The 22423-nt window shown below is 38.4% G+C and overlaps 1 protein-coding gene across 22 annotated transcripts in view; it reads right to left on the bottom strand.

The window, feature by feature from the left end:
* Window positions 1–22423, bottom strand: part of USP54 (ubiquitin specific peptidase 54) — a 117569-nt gene that overhangs the window by 31708 nt on the left and 63438 nt on the right. For 19 of the 22 annotated variants that reach the window (XM_020895249.2, XM_020895223.2, XM_070470822.1 and 16 more), the window contains 8 exons: window positions 10210–10344; window positions 8423–8536; window positions 8200–8282; window positions 7672–7777; window positions 7415–7561; window positions 5603–5752; window positions 3729–3897; window positions 2190–2360 (listed from right to left, as the gene is read on the bottom strand). In XM_020895249.2, the coding sequence (XP_020750908.2) occupies window positions 2190–2360; window positions 3729–3897; window positions 5603–5752; window positions 7415–7561; window positions 7672–7777; window positions 8200–8282; window positions 8423–8536; window positions 10210–10344 (1075 nt within the window). Of the gene's footprint in view, window positions 1–2189; window positions 2361–3728; window positions 3898–5602; window positions 5753–7414; window positions 7562–7671; window positions 7778–8199; window positions 8283–8422; window positions 8537–10209; window positions 10345–13046; window positions 13143–22423 lie in introns of all 22 variants that reach the window. The other 3 variants (XM_070470829.1, XM_070470827.1, XM_070470830.1) reach the window with 2 other exon arrangements.

The following is a 22423-nucleotide window of genomic DNA, read 5'->3' on the forward strand; positions in this document are numbered from 1 at the left end:
TTTTCATTCTCATCAAAAGAAGACAGAGTTTTCCATCTATTTATTTAACAACACAAATGAAGTGAAAGCTAATTTTTGTTACATCTGGTGCCCTAGCCTTTGCCCACAAAAGCTCTGACTGTGTATGGCTTTAAGACCCAATTCTAAACATTCCTTAAGTGTGAATCATCCCAAAGGACATTTGAACTTTGAATAATTCAAATCATTCCCAGCCATAACCCAAGTCTTACCAAATTTGACTTCACCCAGAGATTACACTTCATAGTTCCTCAATACTAATCTCGGGGAAACCCGGGAGATCTGGGCTCTTTTATGTAACTTGCCACATTTCATGACCACAGTATGTAAATGTACAATACTGTATGTATATATACATATGTATGATCTGACCACAGTCAGATTCTAAAGGTCTAAGCTGCTGGAAGCCAAAGGTGAATTAAGCAACTGAAATAAACTGGAATGTAGGCTTAGAGGAAACCCCCTAGGGTTCTCAAAATGTCTGAGAGCCAGCAGAAATCTGCTTTCATATGCCAGTTGTGAAAATCCTTGCACATATTCAGGTATAAGATGTAATGATATGGCTACATATTTACAATCACTTACCAACACAATTTTTTATTGTTTTTATCTAATAATTTGCAATCTCTGGGCTGATAAGAAAGATCTAAGAAAGGAGGAAATCAACTGGAACAACTAAATCCACAAATGTTAAACCAATGTGCATGCTTCCCCAACCTCAGCCATTCACAAACCCTTAAAATAAACCTGACTCTCCTCATTTATCCTGTGACTTGGTTTCTCCCTGGTTCAGTTTCAGAAATATCATCTAACAAAAATCACACTTTGCCAAAGTCATTCATACAACAGTCATCAAAAGAAATCCAACATGAATCTAACCAAAACACTATATTCAACTACCACTTTATAAAAAATACAGAGGACAAAGAAATATGCTAAGGTTTACCATATAGACACAATCAGCAAAATTTAGAATGAGGAGAAACTATAGCACAAACTATCTAGTACTACAACAATAATAGAAAGGAAGAAATAGAGGAGAAAGCTGCAGATTAAAAGAAATACAAGATTTATCAGCCCATTACAATGTGCCTCATTTGGATTTTGAGTAAAAAAAAAAAACTATTAAAAATATGAAATTTATAGACAATAGGATATTTGAACACTCACTGGTTATTTAGTGGTTTTAAGAAGTTATTAATATATTTTAAATATGATAATGGTATGTTAAACAATGATTCTCTTAGATGTATACTAAAATACTTATGGAAAAGGTGATATAATGCCTAGAATTTGCTTCAAAATAATCCATGAGTAGGGGAAGTGGGCAGAGGTACAGATAAAACTAGACTGACAAAGAGTTATAATTATTGAAACTAGGCGACAGGTACATGAAGGGGCTGCATACTATTCTGTATACTTTTGAATATGTTTGAGAATCTTTTTTTTTTTTTTAAGGGCATGCACAGGATGTAAACCACCAATCTGAAGCCATGAGAACACAAATTCCCAAGTCTCTAAGAGTATGGATACTGTTCTATGCTTTCAATGATGAGCTTTTCTCATCTCAGCAGTCACTCACTGTTCTTCCTTTTATACCCTGTAATGATTTCTTCTACTGACACAGGCACAATCTTCTATAGATTAACAGAACAATTTAAGAACGTTCTCTGCATGGAATTCACAATAACAAACAGGCTAGCTTTTCATCTTTTTGGTTCTCTGTCCTTCAGGAAGCCTTGCAAGGTGATGAGTAGGTTCCCCATCCATAAATACATCCCTTCTCTCAAATCCCTTTGGGATGAGAACACGATGAGGTGCAGGATCACAAGGGTTAGTGGGGCACTATGAGAATGAGGGATCAAGAGCACAGCAGGAGGAAAGTCTTTAGAAAAAGACTTCAGGACAAACAATCATATTATAATCACATAAATAATCTCATTACAATGATCCTTACTGAGAGGCTGCTGTTGACAGGCACATGTCCAGTGGAACATCATTGTTCATTCAGAATTGCATTGCTTCCTTTCATCCCACTCAATTACCCAAGTTCTCTGTATTGCCCCCTTTGCATGACAAACATTTCTGACTTGCCCCATTTCCCTTTTCTTGGGAGACCCTCTATGTAGAACTGAATAAGGCAGGCAGGGTTGACTGTGTTAAGTCCCTACCTGTGTCCCGACTGCTCTGAGACGTGGAATCAGTCTCCACATTATAGATGACTGTCCCCTGAGAATCAGAAGAGAAGTGACTGACCACAGACTCATGGTGGAAGTGTTTGTAGGGATAGCTCTCCGTTGAGGAATCTGTTCGAGTATCACTTGAGATGGAGGGCTCCCTCCCTGAGAGAAGGAGGAGACAGGCAGAGGTGAGGAGAGAGATGACAGTGACAGAGAGAGGGGCAAAGAGTTGGGTGGCAGTAAAGGTCCATGAGGTTGGAACTTCCTAAACAGAAGGATAAGAAGGATATACCAGGGCTGTTCTTTCTGACACCCAACCTCAGATAACACACACACAAATACAAATAATGCCTTCCACTCCTGCCCCTGCCTTGCTGAAGCCCTCAATTTGCCTGCCACTGTGAAAAACTGTGGGGCTTTTAGAAAGTCTAAGGAGGGAAAAGTATGAAGAAAGGAAAAAGCTGCGAAAAGTAAAATCTAATGAGATGGCAAGTCCCAGGCTGACCTGGCACACATAACAAGTTGTTTCCCTATCCCATAATTTTTCTCCTATACTGTCAGAAAAGTCACTTGTAAAAATTTCATTGATAGTATAAATTATAAGCATGTTTAATATGCACGAGACATTCAGGGGCAGTTATCAATACTTTGGTGTGACTTGGTCCCTTTAGACTACTTTCCTCTGAACTCCTGGCTGAGATAAGCACAACAGTGTGAATGGGTGTTTGACTGAAGGGAGAAGCAGCAGAGCAGGTCTGGGCGGGGTACCAGGGTGGGAAGAACATACCAAGTGGGAGGGAGGTACAAAGAAAGAGGAAGAGATTCCAAAGATGAGTCTCTTCTCTTTCACAATTATACTCAGGGCCATCCAGCCCTAGATCCCATAGAGGAAAAAGAACATGACCTTTTCCTCATTTTAGGAATCAAGCCAAAACCATTAGGGCTGTATTTCTATTATAGGATGAATTTCTGAGGGACAGCCTGAGATCTTAGCAACAAAGCTGAAATTGTTTCCACAGGAAAACATGATTTAAGTTCCAAATAATTGAATTAGAAGTGAACAGCTAAAAAAAAAAAAAGAAGTGAACAGCTAAGGAATATTGCTTCTGCACCTGGCATTTTAAAACAAAAATCTCTCATCCCAAACAAAGTGACTAACTTTGTAGTAACTCGGATCATTTTCTTGGTCCTAACAACTCACGTCACTGTTAAATTGCTAGTAAGAATCAGTAACCTTAGCAATATGAGATGGTGAAATAATGAGGTTTCCCTCATAAACTCAATATCTCAGTCTAAATCAACATAAATTCCTTCTGACTTTTGAATTGGGGCCAGGTGATCAAGACAACACGTTCAGACAACAGTGAAGGAAACCAAGCCTGGCACAGCTTGGGCTTCAGCACGAGTCGGCAAATCTGCCTTATCTTCCTCCAAGCTAAGTTCAGTGCTAGGCTCATGGCTATGAGACCCTACTATCTAGTCACCACGTGGCCAGGGGGAGGGAGAAAAGTAAAGAGCTGGGCTGCTCACCTGAATCTTCACTATCGTAGCACGTCCTGCTGTATGACTGGAACTCAACTTGGGGGGGCAGGTCCTGGGTGGACACTGGGGTACCCTGGGGATCTGCATAAAGCAGCAGCAAAGGCTGATAATGCCCCTTGATGCATTTGGTCACCACATCCTTCCACTTGGGCCCAATCTGAACCAGAACAACCAGAAAAGCAAGACAATTACACTTCATGTCCATAATTCAACATCTATCTTTCTGTTCTATTTTTCTAAAGAAAAAGAGATGAAAAGACAAGAAGTGGGTAAAAAGACAACAAAAGAGATCATAGATCTAAATTTAAGATAAAAATTTTTTTTTTATTTTTGGCCACACCATGAGGCATGCAGGTATTAGGTCCCCAACCAGGGATCAAACCTGTGCCTCCCGCCCAGTGAAAGCACATATTTTAACCAAAGGACCACCAGGAAAGTGCCAATGAATTTTTTGTTAAATCTTTTTTTGTGAAATCCTTTTAGCTAAAACCCTATAACAGATAGGAATGATGAATAAAATTATTTTTATTCATGTAAAACATCAATTCAGTTCTGAAATATGAATAGAAGTTCTCAAAGCTGAATATGCTGTGAGGCAATTTCAGTTGTACTTGGGGATCAATTTCTTTTCACAGACATGAAACAAAAGCCCTTGCTTGAAATCTGCATTTCTGTCATTTTCTCCTAAATATTAAAATCACTTGTATGAAGCTAGAGAGCACACAGAAACTGTCTCACAGACTGCCTTAGCATAAGCGACATTCCGTTTCAGAGTTCACACGTGGCAGGACATAAAATGTCAAACTGCTTAGAATGGACAGCTGAACCCTTCAGCTTTAGCTTTGTGCTGGATTCAGTGCTGCCACAGCAGTGGGAAAAAGTGACAGGACAGCCATGGAAACAACAATCCAATCAAATCCCCACACTGACCCTCTCCTAAGTCTGGACCAGTCACACTCTTACATGGTGTGTTCTTACAGTCCAGACAACTAGCACAGTGCTTATTTCATAACAGATGTTCAGTAAATGTATAATTGAGTTATTTTAACTGAAATACATTTATATGCTTTTTTCATACAAATCTTATTTACTATTTTATAAGGCATGGTATTATTTTTCAAATAAAAAAATCTAAAGCTCAAAGAACTTACATAAGTTGCCCAAAATTACAACAGTAAAAAAGAGACAAAGAAGAGAATCAGGGAATTTGACAGACTTTACTATTTGTGGAAGATATTACGAAAGGTCCACAAGTTGGTATAGATTAGAGTCAGCAATTTCCTAGCTGCTAACCTTATCACAAGAGGCTTCCTTACTCACATGGATCACTTAAACTACTTCAGCCACACACTCCATGGTTTAGATAGCACCAAATTTCCAGCTTTAAATATCATCATGGCCTTATTTTTTTTTTTTTACACTATCCCAAAACATGTTAATCCATGATAGAGTATTTCAGGGAGATAACTACTAGAGAACAATTTATAGCATTTCTGAGACAAAGCATTACTCACTGTTAATTCCAAGATTTGGAATTCTGAATTCTGTGTTAAGCTTATAAGCTAATTTGAGATAATAGATTGTTCTTGCTCAAATCAACCAATGAATGTATTAAAAAAGCCCTTTCAACTATAAATACAGAACTGTGCTGAATGCTTGGTGAAGGGATTCAAAGACAATATAGAAGATAAATTGATCCTGTCTTCAAGGAACTTGTTCCGTTGGGGGAGCAAGACTGACATTCATAAATTACAGACAGGCAGCTGGACAATAAAATTATGAAAATGGAACACTGAAGACAAGTAACTGTAGTTTTTTGTTCCAGTCACCAAACACGTCAAGAAGGGTCTGAATATTCCTACCTCCTTGACATGAGCGTCATCAAAATACATCCATTTGCGGATTTTTGTTTGGAAAAAGAATGTAGAGTAATGTTTGCCATAGTAACAGATCATTCCTACTAAGTAGAGTTCAGACTGCTTGGCCCGGTCATCTGTCACTCTGAAAAACAGCTGTGGGGAAAGAGGAGAAAGGAAAGAACAGTCACATACTCAACCCTCTCATATCATCTCTCAGAAGACTCCATCATTTCTTAATTAAGGTACTGACTTGCTTCTTGTTTTGCTAGTCCATATTATCATAAATAATGAACCTAAAAAGGCAGAATTTAAGGAAAAGAGAGAAAATGGTCAAACCGGTAAGGTGGTGATGTTTCTTCATACATGTTAATAATCTTTCTTGCTGGGTCTTATCCTAAGAGAAGCCAGGAGTGTTGGAAAAAGTAAATAAATAAAACATTCTTAAGTTTCAAAAGTTATTTATCAGCTGGTGCCATAAATACAAAGTTCCTGCTGCGACACTAAATAGAGGACAAGAAAGGCCTTAGGAGGAGCAATTGCTTCACACTGGTTACTAGCATTTCAATTCCAAGATGTCCAGCACTGGGTACAAAGAGACATATAAAATGTTTGAAGGCAAGGATCTTGCCTTAAGGAACCTGTTTGGTTGAGAAAGCAATCATAAAAACAAAACAAAAGTAGAAGAGAAAACATACGCTACAGAAATTTAGAAAAAGTGAGCTTTTATTGTGCATAGCTATATTATGTCAGAGATTCTTTGGCAAGGAAATTTAAAATAAGATCCCAGTAGTCCACTTATTCTCAGCCATAACATAATGACATTAAAATACAACAAAGGATCTCCTTAGTCACAGGACCATCAGAGAGAGAAACCAGTAGAAAGAAAATTACAAACTTCCTGGCTCTTCTGAACTGAAGGAAAATTCTGGCTGGACCTACACTAGGATGTACAGCTGATAAGGCAATGACCCCATGTTTGAAGTCTGTTCCCTATTTCCCTGAATAGATGCATGGAAAACCTTCTAGAACTCTCTTCCAAGCCAATTCATTACCATGTCAACAGACACTGGTTCCTCACCATGAATTTAATATCTAGGACTCATGTCACCAACTTCTACCTCTTTCATCGCCCATAGCAGCACTAGTCAGGACTGCTTCCCTCTTTACCTTACCACCTCCCATGGATGAATACACTGGTATTAACTTAACAATGAGCAGAGCACTGGATAACTCTATGAATTATTTGATTTTTTAAAAATTATTTATTTATTTTTGGCCACGCTGGGTCTTTATTATTGTGTGGGCTTTCTCTAGATTCAGTGAGTAGGGGCTCCTCTCCAGTTGTGATGCTCAGGCTTCTCACTGCAGTGGCTTCTCTTATTGCAGAGCAAGCCTCTAGGGTCTGCAGGCTCAGCACCTGTTGCACATGGGATGATTTGCTCTGTGGCACATGTGACTTTCCTGGACCAGGCATCAAACCCATGTCTCCCGCACTGGCATGCAGACTCTTAACCAATGGACCACCAAGAAGTACTGAATTAGTTCATTTTTATCACTAGCTACGTTCTGCCCATCATATTTTTCAAGGCCAAGATCATTCCATATCTTCCAAAAGGCCTTTGCCACCTATACAAAGAAGGTATGTGAGCATGAACATGCATGCATATGCATGTTTACATATACACACAATGCATTTGCTCAAAACTCTTTAATATTTGTCAATTAGGATACACCTTTGTGTTCAGAGCTCATTGCCCTTGAGCAATACTAAGATATAAGAACTCCAAGTGAGAAATACAGGTAATTAACACTCACATCACCCAGCTTAAGGCAGGTGCCCAAGCTGTGAATGACATCCTCTGCCAAGTCTGAGTGGTCTGAGTCCCATACCAGCCCAATTGTAATAATCTGTGGCGCGTTCATCAACACACGGCGAATCCGAATCCTTTCTCCACAGTTGCTCTGAAATACACATATAAGGTCAGTTTGACATGTTTCCCACTGACTCTGCCTTAATTCCACTAACCCAAGGGCTCTCCTCCCCACTCTGAACCCCACACCTGACAACTCACCGGGCAGTTCCGCAGATCCCCCATGGTGCTGGCATTCTGCAGCAGCTCACCAAACATGCTTGGTGAGGGTTTTTCTCGTCTTTCCAGCATACAAATAGCCTGATTGCTTTGAGATGGGAAGTTGAAAGGGGATGATTTGGGGAGTTGTACAGAGTTATAGCTAAATCAAATAAATCATTCATGAAGATTCCTAACTCACATATTTGACTTCCCTCTTCTGCCCACTATGCTAAAACCCCTTGTCCTGATCAGCCTCAGTGTCCCACAGAGTAAGTGAGCCTGCTGGTCCCCAGATCCAAAGCTCATAGAATCCCCATTCCTCCTCCCACTCTGCTGGCCAGAACTGGGACTAAGAGAAGGCGAGAGATGGGACAGGAAAGGAGGAGAACAAAGGTTATTCAAAATGACTGTTCTGAGATCCCACAGTATAGCAAAGACTCAGCAATAAGGCTACAAGTTACCTGGGAGCCTTTGGTTAAAACCCAGGAATGCCTAAGAATACAGAGAACAAAACGCTGTAAGACTCACCAAAGGGAAGTAGTGGAGATATAATGCACCATCTGGATGAAAGGCAGTGGGTCAGAAGTGGCGCCACAGCTGGTACATACACACTAAGCCCAGGGAGAAAAAAGTGAAAGCAGCAGGCTACAGTCATTAATTGTGTTGGTGCCCATGTGACACTCTACATCCTAGGATAAAGTGTTCTTAAAGAAAAGATCTAAGAAATGATAGGGATAAAGATAAGGTTCACCTGCTCAAACAGTGTCATCGCAAACTTCTGGTGGGAGATGCAGTGTTGGGCAGTACATATGTCCTCTTTGGTTTCATCAGCAATGTGGAAGTGAATTCTCATCAGGAGGTTTTCCTAACAGGGAAGGAACAAAAGCAGTTTATCAAAAACATTTAACAAAGAAAAGCACAAATTTGTTGGCAGTTTACTCAGAGAGACAGAATCCTTCTGGGAGGTGAAATATCTCTGATATATTTTTAAAATTTTTAATTTGAAATAATTATCAATTCGCAGAAAGTTTCCCAAAAAATTGTATAGGCAGTCCACGTACACTTCACCCAGTTCCCATTACAGAAGGCATCTTACATAACTATAGTATGATACTCAAACCAGCAAATGGACATCAGTATAATCCAGAGTTTATTCAGATTTCACTAGCTTTACATACATTCATCTGTGGGTCTACAGCTCGATTCAGTTTTATCACATGTATAGCCATGTAAACACCTCCACAATCAAGATATAAAACTGTTTCATCACCACAAACCTCCCTATGCTATCCTTTTATAACTTTACCCATTCAATCCCAACCTTAACATATTAGCAACCACTAATATGTTTTCCTATCTCTATAATTTCATTATTTTAAGAATGCTATATAAATGGGATCAACCTTTTGATACTGCGTTTTTCACTCAACATAATTCCCTTTAGATCATTCAAGTTGTTGCACATCAACCATTTACTCTTACTGCTGCATAGTATTCCATGGCATAGAAGTACCACAGTTTGTTTCACCATCTATCCATTAAAAGTATTCGGGGTTTTTTACTTTGGCGCTATTATAAATAAAGCTTCTATGAATATTCATGGATAGGTTTTCATATGAACATATGTTTTCTTCTCTCTGGGATTCATGCCTAGGAATCTAACTTCTGAATCTTATGGTAGTTTTCAAGTTTAGTGTTTTTAAGAAGCTGCCAGGGGACTTGCCTGGTGGTCCAGTGGTTATGACTCTGCACTCCCAATGCAGGGGCATGGATTTAACCCCTGGTCAGGAAGCTAAGATCTCACATGCTGTGCAGTGCAGTCAGGGAAAAAAGAAACTGCCAAAGTGTTCTCAAGAGTGGCTAGATCATTATAGATTCCTACCAGCAATAAATCAGGGATCCAGTTTCTCAGGGGTACATTTTAACCTGTAATAGGATGCACATTACTCAGATTGTTTAATAGTTGCACAAAGAGAGCCTTCTCAAGATTGACGGGTGGCACCTGGAGTTGAAAAACGTGAGGGTTGTCTACTAAAAATCACCAAAAGTAGCACATCATGTTTGGGCTAAGGACTCAGCTACTCTTTATTTAATTATCTTGGGTAATGCAGGAGCTCTCAAAGTGTGGTTCCCCAGACCAGTAGTATCAGGATTAGCCCACCTAGGAACTTGTTACAGATATTCTTGGGCCCTACTCCAAACCTACCAAGTCAGAAACTCAAGAGAGCAGGAAACAGCAACTTATATTTATATAATGAGCCTTGTCTCCTCCGAAGGTGAGAGCTACTGTTTTGTGCAATGGCAAGCACGAAACGACCCTAAAGCTGAAGGAAAAAGAATAAACCCACTAGGCAATTCACGCTGAGAATGAATTCATACTCAGCAGAGACAACTTAGAGCTCTGAGAAACTAGGGAAATTCTAGTGCTAGCTGTAGAGATGAGGAACACAGTAAGTACCACGGTAAAGTAACAAGTCCCTGACGGAGACCATCCACAGTCTCACCCCACATCAAAGAGGGCCAGAGGCCAGCACTTACAAAGCACTCCGCGGCATCATCCATAATTCCCAGCTGGAAACGCTGCTCATCCTGAAAAGTCTTTGCCAGAGCACTGCGGAGAGTGTCAGATGGAAGCACTTTCTCACTACTGCACTGAAACTGGTTAAAGATCCCCTGTGGAGAAGAGGTTAGACAAGGGGAAAAGCACAGTGCTGTTACTCAGCTTCTCTGCATCCCAGCCTGTCATGCTAGCAACTCCATGCTTATAGCTATGGAACCAAATGAACCTTCCAGGAGTTGATATGCCTGCAGTAAGTAAGAAAAAAAGTAAAAAACAAGATTCACACGAATGGGCATGACATGCGCTCATAAGGATCCTTGCTCTTCCGAGTGTGATATACCATTAAGGACACATTAGGAGAGACTGTTGTCATGCATTAAAGAAATGCAGTCACCTCATTTCCTCTGATATATAAAGAAATAAATGGTCTGTAGTAAATAAAGATAAAATATATGTCAATAAACTGGTTAATTACTCTCTGGTGGCTCATCCTATGAAATCTGGCCCTCTTCCTTTAAACTGTTTAGCTACTATAAAATTACCCAAAAGTAAAAGGAATAATATAACAAATACATACACATCTAACACTCAGAAATAAACATTCTATCACGCTTACTTCTAATCTGCAGATAAAGCTAAAGTCCCCTTTAAGACCAGTCACTCACTATCATGAGTTCATAGCATAATCTTTTGTTTTTAATACTTTATATATATTTGTAAGTGTGTGTGTATTTATCTCTCAATAACATATAGTATGCTTGTGTGTATATGTTCCTGGTTTTATGTAAAAAGTATCACACAGAATTTTACTTTTTTTTTTTTAAATTTTACTTTAAAAAAAAAAATTCAGCATTATTTTTGAGGTTATCCAAACATTTCATCCCTTCTTCTTGCTGTATGGCATTATATCAGGTTACTCTATCACATCTATTTACCATTTTTTAATTGACAGAAATTTTGGCAGTCTCCACTTTTTTGCTATTATAAAGAGATTATGGCAACTTAAACTTCTACCAGGGCATGAATATAAATAAATTGCCCCATATCCTTGTCAGCAATTAATATAGTCAAACTGGTTAATTTTAGTCTTTCTAACTGCATTAGTTTTTCTGGGTCTTCTGTGAGTACTGCTGCTGCTGCTGCTGCTAAGTCACTTCAGTCGTGTTCGACTCTGTGCGACCCCATAGACGGCAGCCCACCAGGCTCCCCCGTCCCTGGGTTTCTCCAGGCAAGAACACTGGAGTGGGTTGCCATTGCCTTCTCCAATGCATGAAAGTGAAAAGTGAAAGTGAAGGCGCTCAGTTGTGTCTGTGAGTACTACTTATAGCAAATACCTTCTTCTAGTCTTCTGGTATCTTTTGAGCACAACAGTTTTTTATTTTGCTGTAACTAAATGTATCTGCCTTCTCCATCTTTACCTATATTTGAAATGTTTAAGGTAATACAACCAGTTCAAGCAAAACGGGACTAAACCTCAGTCTTCTAATTTCAAGTAGGAACTGTTTTCTTCACACTATTTTCTTAATATCATCATTCCACCTCATACACATTGAACATCTATCCCTATAGCAACTTGAGAACAATTTACCATGTACCTGGCTATTATTTGCCTATAAACAAGTCTATGATATGGAGGAGGCAGTACCAGCAAATCATATTTAGTATTATTTAACAAGCATGGAGTTGGGGGCAGAGGTCTCTTATAATTACTTTTGAGTTATTTCAGATTGACCTAGAAAGTTTTATAAAGTCTGTTATAAGATCAGGGAAAGGCAGAGCAAGATCTTCCATAATTTGTTGCTGGAAGTGAAAGAAGATATATCAGTGACCCCTTAAACTAGACCAAAAGGAAAGGTCTAGGTTCACAGTTAAACACTCCCAGAGAACAACTGGATAGACCAAGAGACCAATGGAATTTTGAAACTTGGGAAAACGTGAAGAAAAAAGGAAAAGCAAAGTAGGAAAAGTAGTGACTGCTTCTACATATGGTGATCTGAACACTTGATGATATAATGAAAGAGAGTCACTTTAGCATGGCCAAACTTGGTAACCACTATCATATTCCCACCTGTCATTCTTCTCAATCATTAATGGTAAGGCATCAATGCTGACGAAAGCTCTACCTCTTGGGCAAGGGACGGATAAAGTTTGGTCCTTTGTTCAGAGCCCACAATCAGTTCCAAACCAAACCAATAGAAAATTAGTTTCAGGACAGTTCTGTACAAACACAACGAATGCAAACTACAGCCCCTTTAGTCTTTCTCAACTGGGTTTCCTCAAGAATTAAGTCTTAATACTCGAAGGCATCAACAGCTCCTAATGAATTAACTTCTCTCCTACACATGGTACTAGTTATGTTACCATCCTAGAGAGAATTAAGAAAATAGTCTCAAAATACTGTATGGCTCCGATGACCCTGTCTGAGAAAGGACAGAGCTCCATGGAGAGATGGCATAGCATAACAGCATAATAGTATGGACTCTGGAACCATATTATTTGTGTTCAAAATCCCAGCCCTATTATTTATCATCTATATGACCTCGGACAAGTTATTTAACTTCTCTAGGCTTTAGTTTCCTCTTCTAAAAGAGAATTAATAACAGTATTTACCTCCTAGGATTATTTAAGGATTACATAAATTATCTATTTTATACTTATATTTTAGACAGATACTTATATCTTAGACAGTCTGACAGTATGAAAGTGCTATCTAACTGCTAACTGTTATTATCATCACCATTCTGTCTGGGAGTTATTTTAGGTTGCTGCCTGCACTGACCCATGAAGAAAGGCTTTGAATCAGATACACTTCTACCTTGAGCTACCTCCTCAGTCTCTGAGATCTGGGTACAAAGGTTGAAACTCTTCTCTATTCTGCCGCTTGTATTTAAGAGAGGCTGATTCCCATGACCTAGATAACAAGGGAAAGAAAGACTTAAAGTCAGAGCTCTGCCTGCATCCACAGTGCATATGCAACAACAAATCTGGTTCTTGCGTTCAGAGGCATCATCTCCATCCTACTCTTTTTTAACCTCTTAATTACAGACAGCTTTCTCCATACACACTGAATATCTTCTCAAAATAGCCTCTGCTTGCATATTCTTTCTTTTCTTATTTCAATTATTACTGGTCTTGTTAGGAACAAGCATGTGCATCAGGGATGAAGCAGCCTAAGCCTGCCCAGCATGCATCTGTGGAGCCACAGCCCTGCAAGAGGCCGCAGCACAAAGCCCCTCTGTTAGGGCAGCACACTAACCCCTGTGTGTCCCTCTCACATGAGCACCAGGCTGGAACGCGCCTTCTCCTGCTCCCTTTTTCACCCTCCTCCCACCTTTCCCAGAGGGAGATCCTATTCACACCAAAGAAAGCCAAGAACATTTAGTTCAGCAATAAGAACAGGTGGTAGCACCAATAAGGAACAAAAACTGGTATTCTTCCAGTTGCTGAGCTCTATGGCAGAGAGGGAGAGAGGGCAGGAAGAATCAAAACCCAGGAATCATTTTCCTCTGTGGGATCCATGTCAGTTTCATTTCAATAAATAGAAAACCCAACTCTGAGGTTTCTCTCTGCTCTTCTTCACAGAGTGAAACCAAAGAGGTGTTCCTTTTCATTCTCAGGAAAAGGCAAATTACTTTTTGTTTATTAACTATTTTCTTGGATACAGTGCAAAAGCAACAAGACTTTAATGACTAAAAGCAGGTGCTTCCCCACCCATCTCTCTTGGATCAAGTAGCAAAACAATTCTACTCACATGAGCATATAATTATTTGGATTAGTAAAAACCATGTAAATAAGATAAAAGCGCCATAAAGACAGAAAGTCTTTGTACTTTGGCATGTACAAATGCAGCTGTTGCTTGAGATTTTTTTTTTCTTTCCCCTAAAACACAGACTTTGTCTTTAAGCAAGGAATAGCTGATTATTTCTCTCTCAGAACTTCCTAGCTTTGTTTCAAAAAGAAGTCATGAGTAGAGAAGATACAGGTCAAGGGAAAGGGCTGTCACTAAATTTGATGCTTTATGGGCCCAAGGTTTTTGGAAAGTGCCCTAGTCGGCAATCCAACTCACCTCTGCGAGGTGTCCAGCAATGTGATCTACAAAGGCATGACGCATGTTACACACTGCTACTAACTCAATTCTCAGGGTTTCTCTTCTTGATCTGAGCTTCCCAAATCTATAATTTTGGCTCTTATAACTATCCTTTTTTTCCCCACACCTCCTGGAAATCATACACCTAAATAAATCATAAACCTAGATATGGCCAATTGAGCCTGTTTGTAAACACAATCCTTTGAAAGGAAGATAAAGGAGCTACTCCTAGTGGGTCATTGACTGCTGGAAGAGAGAAATTTCACCCTAGTTTTGCGAGTTCAAGAGAAAGCTGAACGTTTTCTTTCAAGAGAGGAAGAATGTTTAAATGTTTACCATTCTGGCACCCAAAACAGTAACACTGGATTTTTAACATTTATTGCAAAGAATTTCAAACATATAAGGTTAGACAAAACAGCACAATAAATTTCTTTGTACTCTTTATCCATCAACAATTATTGGCCTGCGGCCAAGCTTATTCCATATATACCACCCACCCACTCACCCCTTTTCCAAATCATTTTGAAGCAAATACCAGGAGATGCCTCCAAAAAATAAGAACACTTCTAGCTTAAAACATAACCATAATACCATTACCACATTCTTAGAAAAAGGTATTCAGTCAGTTCAACAGAAACGCTTGCTCAAACTTTGGGGGAGGCAGAGAACAGCTGGCCAGTTTCTCGCCTGGGATTCTTTAACCTTATGTCTTAAAATAGCCTCTGGACTTCCCAATTAGAAAATTACCCACATATCCTATATCAGTTCCTTTAAATTAAATTCAGTTATCAATACCATTATCTCCCCATGAGTTTAGGACTTTATTTGCACTCAGTTTATAACCTAAAACCTTGGACTTGCAGTGGTGAAGTAAAAGACCATCATAAACTACCTTTCATACTCATTCCTGCCACTCATACAAAAAAGACACCCATACACACACAAAGCCAGAGACACAGATAGAAATACCAAGACCTCAAGACACTGGACAGGTAGACACAGAGGCACAAATAGGCCAGATTCACCATGAAATAGTACTGCTTTCAGTGGGAAATGATAAACTAATATTAAGCTAAACTAAACTAAAATATAAGTCAATCTGCTAATTTTTGCCAAGATTAAAAATGTAGGACCATATAGATTACCAACAGTATTCAAATTAAATTTTGAAATTCAATATCATAAGCATTTACCCCATGGGGAAATAAAAAATGGAACCCTTATGGATAAGCACAAGGACTGTGAGATTATAAAAGTTTCAGGTTCTGCGATAAACTCTGGAAAGGAAAGAATCATGGTGATATAATATATTTTTCCCTATAGTCATATCCTCTATTTGAAATACCATGTAAAATTCTGAAATCTAGAATTTCATTTTTGCTTTTTTTTTTTAACTTTATATTGGAGTATAGCCAATTAACAGGTAATGCTAGTGGTAAAACCTGCCTGCCAATGCAGGAGACATAAGAGACGCAGGTTCAATTCCTGGGTCAGGAAGATCCCCTAAAGGAGGGCATGGCAATCCACTCCAATATTCTTGCCTGGAGAATCCCATGGACAGAGGAGCCTGATGGGCTATGGTCCATAGGGTCGCAAAGAGTTGGACGTGACTGAAGCAACTTAGGAGTAGCAGCAAAGCCAGTTGACAATGCTGTGATAGTTTCAGGTGGACAGCAATGAGACTCAGCCACACATATATAATTTTTAAAAGGATAAGAGCTAAAAAAAAAAAAAAAAGGATAAGAGGATAAGATAGTTTTACACTATCCAAGTTATGTCAATTGTTAAATTAACTCAGAAAACTTAGGGACAGCCTAATACAACTTTAAAACTATGAAAAGTTAGGGACTCCCCCACTGGTCCAGTGGCTAAGAATCTGTGCTTCCACTGTACGGGGCATAGGTTCCATCCCTGATCAGGGATCTTGCATGCCATGTGCGCACTGTGGCCAAAAAGTAAAAAAAAAAAAAAAGAAAAGAAAAGCCTAAGAATGGTTAACCGAAAGATCACAAAAATATGGTCATATTCCATAAATAGGCAAAACAATGAAGTTCAACTTAGACACGTGCCTTAGACATAGGACCTTCCTTATGTGAGGGCTGTTTATTACGAGCTAAAAGTTCTGGGTAACATAGACGGCTGTTTATTACGAGCTAAAATTTCTGGGTAACATACTAGAAATCTAATTTCCTGGTTTACATAGTCAGTCCAGGATAATGGATTTATTGTTTTCTGACAGTGGCAAGGACTATAAGACAATGAAGAACTTTCTATTTCTAAAATCTACAGGAAAAACAAACAAACAAAAAATGACCAGACTGTAATTCCTTACATCACTTTACTCCATATGTGTATGTTTCAGTCCCCAGTACAGGAACAGCTACATGGTACAAAATCAAAAAATGTTGAGATTTATCCCCTTAACCCTCAAACTTCCCCCCCAGTTAACAAGTGAGCAATCAGAAGAACAGACTTTACTGCTCCTTCACAACAGTCTTACTGCTCTACAGATACAGACTTATACATTCCAGGACACCTTAATATACAAAAACCTATTTCCTCCATCCCTACCTCCATCATCACCACCACTCCGAGGCTTTTAGGCCTTATACTAAAACTTCAAAAAAAAAATCACTAATTGAGAAGATTTATTGGATTTAATCAATCAATGCAGCATTCTTCTTTGCCTATAACAAAAAACACTCTGTCCTACATCCTGGCACTGCAAAGCCTCTAGTACAATCCCTGGAAGGAGAACAAAATCTCTGTGGCATACTAAGTACAGAGGACGGATTTCCTCCTCTGGATGGAGATAAATAAATAAACCAACACCAAAGTCGAGTCACACCCTGGGGGCCGGGGTGTAGGAACAGATACGAGTAAGAGCTCTGGGCTATAGGCATGACAGCGGTTTAGGTCAGTAATACTAGATGGGAATAAATTTGCTGTTTTAGAAGGGACAGGGCAATTAGCACACAAGTCCCTTCTATTTGCTAAATCAGAGTTGAAAGAAACCATGGTTCAAAATAAGCAGAAAGACTAACAAATTCTTCATTAATAATTTGAATGCAAGATTTTGAGGCTACAATTACTTTAGGGACTTACTGTCAAGTAACACAGAAAAAAAAGCCAACAGTATATTTTACAGGACCAAAAGAAATGGACTATTCATTCAAAATAGTCCATTTCTGTGGTTTTATGTACAAACCACCAAAAAGTACTGGACACAACATATTCTATTGTACCAGTGAAGATTATAAGGCACAGGACTATTGACAGATGTTCATAGACCAAAAGAAAAAACAAAATACAGACATGATCCAAACGTATCCACATAAGGCCAATAGTAAATGTATATTTAAGGTGCTACGTAAAGTAAACAACTGGAGAAAGAGCAGGGATACATATCTTTCAGCCAGACTTGGAAGGGCAAACCCTTCATCCAAACATCAGATTAAGAGAAAGTTGGCTAACTTCTGACTCTTCAAGGAACATGTTTGTGTTTCTTTGTGCCCTTAATAGTAGGTTCTAGAGATAAGCAATTATGCTCTAACATAAAGAATTCTGACTTTATAGAACTGGCAAGTTTTAAAGACTATTTCAAATTCAGGGATCCTAGAGTCTCTTGTTTTAAAAAAATCTAAGAAATAAGAATTTTACATATAAAACTTAGCACTAAAGAATGCAAACACCTGGAGAAGGAAATGGCAACCCACTCCAGTATTCTTGCCTGGAGAATCCCATGGACGGAGGAGCCTGGTGGGCTATAGTTCACCGGGGTCGCAAAGAGTCTGATACGACTGAGCGACTTCACTTTCACTTTCACTTTCAACCCTCAGCTGAGAAGACTTTCAGCTCTTGTGTTTGCTATTGATTGTTTTCTTGAGTTCTCAAAGACCTGTGACCATATATTTTTTTAAGTTGCCTGTTTTCTAATTGCATCACTTCACACACTGTTGTCTAATAACACGTGGTATTTAAAATGCCTTCTTAATTATTTTGAGCAGCCATTGCCCCGGTATTTTCTTAGCACCTCCTTGGTTTTCTTACGTGAATTCATCTGACAGGGAAATGCAGCTTTTTTGTTTGCCCTCTCTGCATACTGGACCGTCTGAGTCAGTGTTCTAACTAATCCCTGATGGTCTCTGAGCTACTGTTCTACCAGACTCAGTAGTTATGTGCTTCAGGAATTTTTTGGTAGAATTGGTCCTATTAGGAGACTCTTGGTGTCACCTTTGTTATCTTAAAAGCTGGTCCCTTCACTTAGGCTCTTAATTTTTTGAAAACTTGATGCTATTTCAGCTGAAATAAATTGACAAGGCTATTTAAAAAATTGAGGGAAGCCATTTAAGAAATTGAAAAGTAATCGCAAACAACATTGGGTAGTTGTGACTTTCAGTTCTGTATCAGTTGAATTTTTGTGCTCTTTTCCCTGTGTATGTGGTGGTTCTATTTTTCTCCAGTAAAACTTTTTATTTTAAAAAAAAAAAAAGAATGCAAACAGATCATGAAGTATCAAACAAAAAGGAATCCTTACTGGCCTCATCAAATATTCCCCTAATTTTTAAATAGAAAAATATTTACAATTATACTCACAGAGAAAAAAGTATAGAATTATGCCCACACTGGTCACCACAAAGTTAACATGTAACTTAACCACAGGATACCACATAACTGCTCTGCTGACAGAACCCTAGCCTTTCACTCTTTCATCAGCTGACCTTTACCATCATTGACTCCTCTCCCTGTCCCCACTCCCACCCCTGCATATCTCGCTCTTCCCTTACTAAATGAGGCATGAAGGCTTAGATTAGTGGATCTACTAAAAAAAATATGAGGCTAAATGTCACAATATGAAAATCTGTTGAACAGGACAAAGTGAGGGAGAATATAAGACACAAAGAAAAGGCAATACCCAAGCTCCGTAACAAAAACACCCAGAACTACTAAAAGACTCGGACTCCCTAGTGGCTCAGATAGTCAAGAATCTGCCTGCAATGGGGAGACCTGAGTTTGATCCCTAGATTGGGAAGAGCGCCTGGAGGAAGGCATGGCAACTAAAAAGACTATATGAACCCAGAAAAGCTGTGTTTATGTTAAGGTCCAGGCACTGAGCCTAATACCAAGAGAGAAGAAAAGCTGGGCCACCTTCCCCAAAACCCAATCAGCCATGCCAAACATTGTGAAGTCAATCACAGATCTACATAGAGAGAATATTTTCAAAACTTCATAAAGAAGATAAATTCTTAAAAGAGTTCTGACAGGTAGATGTGGTTTGATTTAAAAGGAATGTGTTATTGTTTTATTTATTGTTATGTTATTGTTTGGGATGTGAAGGGATCCAGACAGAATGAATGATGTCTGCAATGTGGTATCTAAGAAGCAGGCATACTATGTGCCCTATCTACTGTCATAGCTGAAACACAGTCTTGGGAAGGAGAGGAAGGGAAAAGGAAGTGTGAAATTAGTTTTTTAAATGTCTATAATCTTGCTTTATAAAGTGATTTAACAGACAATTGGAAGCCACTCCAGGGATATAAGAAGGGAGTAACTTCAAAACATCACTCCAGGGCAGTCTTAGGTTCGAACAAACAGGAAGATATTAGAGATTGAGAGGCAATTTAAGGATGGGGAGGGAGTACTCTTTTTACTAAAATGGTGGGCAAAAAGACTTATTACTAGAAATATCATAGACCAGAGAGGAGGCATAAAGCAAAATGACGATCCCTGTGAGGGAATACAAACTATTTTGCTTCCCTCTTTACACTTTAGGTTTTCCAGATTGCTGTATTTTTCTATAATAAAAATCATCATTCAAATAAAGAACAAACATGATGGGTATATACAACCAAAGAATAATAAATAAATGCCCATGTGCTTACCACACAACTTAAAAAAAATGGAAAAACTGAGTTTGAGACTCCCCAATTGATTATATCCTCCCCATTCCATCTTCCAGAGGTAACCATTATCCCAAATGTTTTGAAAATCATTCCTTTTTTCTCTACAGTTTTATCATATGTATGTATCCCTGAACAATATGTTATTTAGTTCTGCCTGTTTTTGCTTTGTATATAAATGGAATCATAGTTTAGCAGTCTTCAGTGACTTGTATTTTTCATTCAATGGGATTACATCTCTACTGCTCTTAGAGATGATAGGAAACCAATCATCTTAGGAAACCAATGGAATTACATCCCAATAAACCCACCGAAAATATATGTAACTTATCTACCAAATATCATAGCCTAGCCTACCTTAAACATGCTCCAAACACTTACATTAGCCTACAGTTGGGCAAAATAATCTAATACAAAGCCTACTTTATTATAAAGCAAATATCTGATCTAATTTACTAAATACTTAAAGTGAAAAATAGAATGATTGTATGGGTACAGAATGGTTATAACCGTATTGGTTGGTTTAACCTTATGATTTTGTGGCTGACAGGGAATGACTGACTGTGGCTGACTGAGAGCTCATTATAGCTGCCCAGCAACACAAGAAAGTATCATATCACATATCACCAGCCCAAGAAAAAATCAAAATGCTAAGTAAGGTTCCTACTGAATGCATATCGCTTTCGTATCATCATAAAGTCAAAACAATCATAAGTCAAACCATCATAAATTGAGGACTGTCTGTAATGTTTCTGTGATTAAGTTGATATATGTAGCTGCCAACTATTCATTATCACTAAGTGAAGTCGCTCAGTCGTGTCTGACTCTTTGCGACCCCATGGTCGGTAGCCTACCAGGCTTCTCCATCCATGGGATTTTCCAGGCAAGAATACTGGAGGGGGATGCCATTTCCTTCTCCAGGAATTCATTATCACTACTATATAGTATTTTACTCTGGGAATAAACCATAATATTTAATCCATTACACTATAGCTGGAATGGGTTGCTTCCATTTTTCTGTAATCATAGAAAAATACTACCTTAAATATCCTCTAATATATCTTCTGGTGTGTATGTACAGGAAGTTTTCTACAGGGAATATCTAGGAGTAGAATTACTGAGTAGTAGGATACCTGTTACTTCAATTTTGTTTGACAAATGCAATGACAAATTGGTTTCCTAAATAGTGGTATCAATTTATATTCCAATCAACAATGTACATAAATTCTCATTATTCTACCTTTTAGGTAACAATTTTATCCAACTTTTAAATTTCTACTAATCTGAAGGGTATGGTTTAATTAATATTTCTTAGATTACTAAAGAGGGTAAGCCTTTCTCATATCCTTAAAAGTTAATTGGCTTTCCCATTCTGAGAAATGCCTATTTATGTCTTTTGTTAGTTTCTCTGTTGACTCATCTTATTTTTTACTTATTCTTCATGGGAGTTCTTTTCTAAGTGCTATGCTAGATACCAATCCTTGTTGATTATATATAATACAGACACTTTCTCACAATTTGTAGCCCTGTATATTTACTGTCTTTATGGAATCTTCTGATGAACAGAAGTTCTTGAATTTTCTATAGTAAAATATGTCAAACCTTTTAGCTTTGTATTTTCTATGACTTACTTATTAAATCCTCTCTATTACTTAGGCCAAGATACTCCCTCATAGTTTCTTCTAAAACTTAAAAAACTTTGTGTTTCAAATTTTAGTCCTTAATTCATCTGAAATTCTTACTTTTGGTATAATATTAAGTAGGGATCTAATTTCCTTTTTGTCTATACTAAATAACCAATTATCTAAGCACATTTATTGGAAAATCTAAGATTATAATTTTCATATTAAGTGCACAATAATTAAAAGAATGCAAATAATGCCATCTAAAACAAAGTATGTGCAAACTAAGGCTTAATTATTTAACATTTATTTAGCACTGAGGGATTGAAAAGCATTTTAGGGAAAAAAAAATCAAGTTTTTAATCTTCCAATATAGCAAATTTGATAGCTCAGTTGGTAAAGAATCCACTTTCAATGCAGGAGACCCCAGTTCGATTCCTGGGTTGGGAAGATCCCCTGGAGAAGGGATAGGCTACCCACTCCAGTATTCTTGGGCTTCCCTTGTGGCTCAGCTGGTAAAGAATCTGCCTGCAATGCAGGAGACCTGGGTTCGATCCCTGGGTTGGGAAGATCCCCTGGAGAA

The sequence above is a fragment of the Odocoileus virginianus genome, chromosome 7, assembly GCF_023699985.2.
Source record: "Odocoileus virginianus isolate 20LAN1187 ecotype Illinois chromosome 7, Ovbor_1.2, whole genome shotgun sequence".
NCBI lineage: Eukaryota > Metazoa > Chordata > Mammalia > Artiodactyla > Cervidae > Odocoileus > Odocoileus virginianus.